Source organism: Trichechus manatus, unplaced genomic scaffold, assembly GCF_000243295.1.
Source record: "Trichechus manatus latirostris isolate Lorelei unplaced genomic scaffold, TriManLat1.0 scaffold00087, whole genome shotgun sequence".
Taxonomy (NCBI): Eukaryota; Metazoa; Chordata; class Mammalia; order Sirenia; family Trichechidae; genus Trichechus; species Trichechus manatus.
The window spans coordinates 685324-691323 of NW_004444023.1; the positions used below are offsets into that span (position 1 = coordinate 685324).

Sequence of the window (6000 nt, forward strand, 5' to 3'; positions counted from 1 at the left end):
GTTTTTTTAACTGATATTCCTCTGAGTCAAGTAGTATCCTCATTCTCATTGCACAGATGAGAAAACAGAGGCTCAACAAAGTCAAATGACTTGCTCCAGTTACAAAGCCAGTAAGTGGCAGATTGGATGCAGGTTGTTCAAAGCCAGTGTTCTCTTGGCTGTGTCACATGTATTCCTTAGTAAGATTATAGCCTCCTCTCATGGTTCACATTAAGTCTCTGACTGTCTGTATCATATTTTATGGAACGGTTTCATATACATCCCCTCATGAGACCATGTTTCCTGATTTGGAGGTTTGGAAAATTACTGCTAGCTGTATTTTGTTGTTGATTTGTGATGTAGGAGACCCCACTGTTACAGAGTAGAACTGCTCCATGGGGTTTTCTGGGCTATAATCTTTATGGCTGTAATCTATAGCATCGCTATGAGGCAGAATCGACTCAATGGCAACGAGGTTGATTTTTTGCTTTGTTTTGTTTTTTAATCTTGATGGAAGCATATTGCCAGGCCTGTTTATTCCACAGTGCCTCTGGGTGGGTTCAAACCACCAACCTTTTGGTTACCAGCCGAGTGCCACCCAGGGACTTTTGCTAACTATTTTATCATTATTTTAGGGATCCAGTTCAGTTAAAGAAATACGTACTGGTTGTGTTCATTTCCTAGGACTGTCATAACAAAACACCACACACTGGGTGGCTTATGAGACAGAAATGTATTGTCTCCTAGTTCCGGAGGCTGGGAGGCCGAGATCAGGGTGTCAGCCATATCGCTTCCCTCTGAGACTTTGAGGGAGAGTCTATTCCTTGCCTCTCTCCTAGCTTCTTATAGCTCCAGGCATTCCTTGACTTGCCTCTGCAGTGCCACATGGCACCTTTCCTCTGTCTCTTCTCCTCTCTTACAAGGACACCAGTCATATAGGAACAGGACCCACCCTGCTTCAGTATGACCTCATGGTAACCTAACTGATAACATCTTCAAAGAACCTTTTTCCAAACAAGGTCACGTGCACAGGCACAGGGGTTGGTTTGAACTTTAACAGATCTTTTTAAGGGGGACGCAATTCAATCTGTAACACTGGTCTTCCCCTACCTCATCTGCACGTCAATGCCTTTCATTCCTCAGGTCTCAACTTAAACGTTGCTTCTTCAGGGAGCCCTTTCCAGACACTCCAGTCTAATTTAGGACTCCTTTGTTATACTCTGGATCTCTGGTGGCACAGTAGTTACGAGTTTGACTGCTAACCAAAAGGTCAGCAGTTTGAATCCACCAGCCTCTGCTTGGAAATCCTGTGGGGCAGTTCTACTCTATCCTATAGGGTTACTATGAGTTGGAATTGACTTGATAGCAATGGGTTTGGTTTTTTGGTTTTTTATTATACTCTTATTCCTGGTGCTTATCACACTGTCAGTAATCTTACAGAATTTGAATTTATTAAGGTTTGTTGCCCTCATTAGAGTGTAAGTTCCATGGAGGCAGACAAATATATGTGTAGTTCACCCCACGTAGCTGGCCCTCAGTGGGTGCTCAGTAGGTTTGTGGTAGTTGTATGGATGACGCCGGCGGGATTGATGGCATTGTGCTGGGTCCTGTGAAAGAGGCCCGTTGCTTGGCAGTCTCAGGCTAAGCCACCTCTCAATTCCATGTACTTGGAATCCATTAGTTTCACTCTCTACCCTTAAGTAGTTCAAGGTCAATGGGAGAGAAGGACATGTAAACTGACAATTGTAAAAACAGTGTGGCTGGCAAGCGCCTTGGTGGGAATAGGCCCAGGGTGTTGTGAGTATCAAGGAGGGACAAACAACCCAGCCTAGGCTAGAGAGTTTGGGAGGCAGGAAGGATTCTAGAAGGGAAGACCACTGTGCTGAGGCTGAGAGGAGGGGAAGCCAGGTGCAAGAGTTAGTGGAAGAAAAGGAGGCCTTTCCAGACAGAGAACACAGCGTGAGCAAAGGGCTGAGGCGAGAAGCCAAACAGTTTGTGCAGAAAAATGGGAGCAGGAGCCAGGCCGACCTGGATGCAGGTCCCAGCCCTGCCACCTCCTCCCTGTACCTTAGGCAAGTCCCTTAGCACGCTGAGCCTCAGTTTCCTCCCCTGTAACCACCATCTAAGGAGCCCTGGTGGCGCAGTGGTTAAGAGCCCCGCTGCTAACTGAAAGGCTGGCGGTTTGAACCCACCAGCCACTCCATGGGCGAAAGATGTGGCAGTCTGCTTCAGTAAAGATTTACAGCCTTGGAAACCCTATGTGGCAGTCCTACTCTGTCTGATAGGGTCACTATGAGTCAGAATTGACTCGACGGCAGTGGGTTTGGTTTTTTTAGTATTAATAGGTCTAAGGAGCCCTAGTGGCACAGTGGTTAAGCACTCAGCTGCTAATCAAAAGGTCGGAGGTTCAAACCCACCAGTCAGTCAGGGGGAGAAAGATGTGGCTGCTTTGGAAACCCTACCAGGCAGTTCTACTCTATTGCTATGAGTCAGAAGCGACTCGACGGCAACGGGTTTGGTTTTGGTTTAGGTAACTGCCTTCCCACGGGGCCACGGTGAGGACTAAACAGCAGAACAGAGGCATCTCTGCCAACTGAGGAATTGTTGGGGTGAGGAGTAGTGGGATCCTGGACCCTTCCCGTCTCTGGTTCCCAGCTACCTCACGTTGTCTTGGGCCCTGGCTTTTGTACTCAACCCTGTCTTTCTTTTGGGGGCAGAAGGAGATTCTGCTGCATGTCCTGCACTACATTCAGTACCTCCAGAGAAACATCGATGTGGCTAAGGCCTTGCTCAAGCTCTACACCAACAGGGAAAGTGGACTCGGGGGTAAGTAGCCTCAGTCAGCATCTCCTGCTGCCTGCTGCATGCCACGCATCATCCTGGCTGTCAGGACACAGCGTGACTTAGCCGAGTCAGGCCCTTACTGATCCCACAGGCTGGCGGAGGAACAAAGTCAAAGGGAGGTGCGAGGTGCTGTGGGAACTCGCGTGTGAGAAGACGTGGGGGGCACGGGGGCTAGGCCTGTGTATTGGTTTCCTGTGACTGCGCTAAAAAAGTGTGGCCTAAGATGACAGAAATGTATTGTCTCACAGTTCTGGAGGCCAGAGTCCAAGTTCAGGTTATCAGCAAGGCCAGGCTCTCTCCGAAGTTTCTAGGAGAAGATCCTTCCTTGTCTCTCCCAGCTTCTTTCTTGGCTTGTGGCTGCAGCATCACTCCAGTCTCTGCCATTGTGTCACACGTGTCACATGTCTGTCTTCTGTCTCTCTCCGTCTGTGTGTCTCTGCTCCTCTCTTATAAGGACACCGGTCATGTTTACTGATAACATCTTCAAAGACTCTATTTCCAAACAAGGTCAAGTGCACAGGGGTTAGAACTTCAGCATATCTTTTTTGGGGGACACAGTCCAATCCTTCAAGGGCGGTAGGAGAAGAGGGAAAAACCCTGCCAAGCAGAAGAAACGATCTGAGCAAAAGCGTGCAGGCACGAGAAGACACGCATGGAACATTTGGGGAAGGTCAGTTGGGTGTGATTGGAGAGACGCAGGGTAGCCTTGAGACGACGGGAAGGTTCTGGAGCCAGATCCCGACTCAGACAGTTACCTCTGCAACCTCGACCTCTCTGTGCTTTACTCACGGCATCTGCAAAACAGAAAGAATAATAGTACTTCCCTTCTGTGTTTGTTGTGGAGTGAGTGAGTTCATATATGCAGAGAGCGTGACACAGTGCCTTGTACACACCAAGCATCCAGTACTGTGTATGCTGGGTGCTGTTGTTGTGTGAAATACATACATGAGCGGAGTGGTGGGAGATGAGGCTGGAGAGGTTCAGCAGGACCAGGACTACAGGAAGGAGCACTGGTGGCAAAAAGGTTAAGTGCCCGGCTGCTAACCAAAACGTTGGAGGTTTGAACCCACCCAGCAGCGCTGTAGGAGAAAAGACCTGGCAATCTGCTTCCATAAAGATTACAGCCTAGGAAGCTCTATGGGGCAGTTCTACTCCATCCTGTAGGGTCACTATGGGTCAGAATCGACTCCACAGCACCCAACAACAGTAGTGCAGGGATGAAATCTTGAAGGGCTTTGGGCATCAGTGATGGAGCCTGGGTGTGATAAGGAGGATGATCAGAATTCCTGGAGGATTTTAAACCAAGGGAAGTCATGATCAGATTTATCTCCTGACATCTAGTGTGGAGGGTGGGTTAGTAAGTAAGAAACGAGTCAGGGAGATGAGCAAGGATACTCTTAGAGGTGATGTGGACAAGAGAGGCCCGATCCAGCACTGTGGCTGAGAACGCGGACAGAAGTGGCAAATTTGGGAGAAGTTCATGAGGACAAATTGAAAGGCCTGAGGGAGAGGCCCAGGGCAGCCCTGGGTGGGCGGTGGTGGCCTTGCTGTGTTGGGGAAGGTGGGCGGAGGGATTGGTGTGGGGTGAGGAATATGGTGAGGCATTCGGGAAGTGGTGAGTCTGTTTCCCTCTTGGCCAAGGCCCACCGCAGAGAGCCCAGAATACCACTCAGGAAACCAGAGTTGGAGCTCGGTAGCTCTGCTGTCTGGCTGTGCAACCCGAGACCGGCCCTGCCTCCTCCCAGACCTCAGTGTCCACCTCTGGAAGGCCGGCCTGGGCGCTGGGGCTGCCTGCCCCCAGAACTGGAAAGCAGGAGGTGTGACTGGTTGAGGGACGATGACCTGCTCCTTCTCCACCTTTGTGCAGGGCTGAGTTGGAACCCCGCTGGGGGCCCAGTGAGGCGGAGACACTCCACCCCGTGCAGCAGCCCGTGCTCTCGAAAGACCCGACTCCGGGGAGCCTGCCGGAAGCCCCGGAAGAAGAAGCAGATCCGAACGTCAGGTATATGCTGTCAGTTGCGGCAAAGCAGGAGCCAAAGTGGAGCTGGGCTCCCCTCCACTGGTGTCGCCACCCTGGGGAGGCCTCATTAGCCACTCTGAGCCCTTGTCTAAGCCTGAGCATCAGACATGCCTGGGTTCAGCTCCTGGCTCCCCCACTTACTAGCTCTGAGGCGTCGGAGGTCACCCTCCTTCCCTGAGCCTCAGCGTCCTCATCTGGACCTTGTAGTCCCTACCCCAGGATTATCTTAAGAGTTATGTAAAAGCCTGTGAGACACAAATGGTAAAACCCTCGACTGCTCACTGAAGGGTGGTTCATTTGAACCTACCCAAAGGTGCCTTGGAAGTACAGCCTGGCAATCTGCTTCTGAAAGGTGACAGCCTTGAAAACCCTATGGAACAGTTCTACCCTGCATATATGGGGTCACCACAAGTCATTGCAGTCTACTTGAGGGCAGCTAGTTTGGGTTTTGGTATATATACCACCTAAGGGTTTTGGTATATATACCACCTAAGCAATGCCTGGCATCCAGTCAGCGCTCAGCGGATAGCAGCTGCTGTTTATTGTCTGTATGTTCACGTAGTCATCCATCCGCGGGCTGGGACATCAGGGAGCGTGAGGTGGTGGAAAAGTTCAAGCATGGGAGCCAGGAGTCCTAGTGGTCCCAGCCTCACTAGTAACTAGCTCCATGTCCCTTACCCTTTATGGGCGTCCGTTTCCACGTCTTTAAAATGGGAGTTGGACCTAGTCAGTGGTGTCCCACCCTGGCTGCACAGCTGAATCCTCTGGGGTGCTTTAAAAAATACTGGTGCTGTGCCTCACATCTGTAAATTCTGGTTTGAGGGTCCGAGGGAGAGCCTGGGCATGAGTACATTTCAAGTTAGTCTCCCATACAGAATTTTTTTTTTTTAACATACATTGTTATGAGACCCCAACTGCTCACCCCGTTCTGCAACAGCACACTCCACCCCTCCGCCCCTGATTTCCCATGAACATTCAACCAGCTCCTTACTCTCTCTGCCTTCCCCTCTAACCTCTGGACAGAAGCCGCCCCTTTGTTCTCTTATATCTACTTGTGTAAGAGGCACATTCTTCACAAGTATCACTTTATGTCCCACAGTCCAGTCCAATCCCTGTCTGAAGAGTTGGCCTCGGAAATTGTTTTAGTTCTGGGGTGA

The 6000-nt window shown here is 50.3% G+C and overlaps 1 protein-coding gene across 1 annotated transcript in view; it reads left to right on the forward strand.

The window, feature by feature from the left end:
• MEIOSIN (meiosis initiator) overlaps window positions 1–6000 on the forward strand; it is a 38726-nt gene that overhangs the window by 22584 nt on the left and 10142 nt on the right. The window contains exons 4-5 of the mRNA XM_023736188.1: window positions 2697–2805; window positions 4691–4825. Coding sequence (XP_023591956.1) covers window positions 2697–2805; window positions 4691–4825 — 244 coding nt within the window. The remainder of the gene's footprint in view (window positions 1–2696; window positions 2806–4690; window positions 4826–6000) is intronic.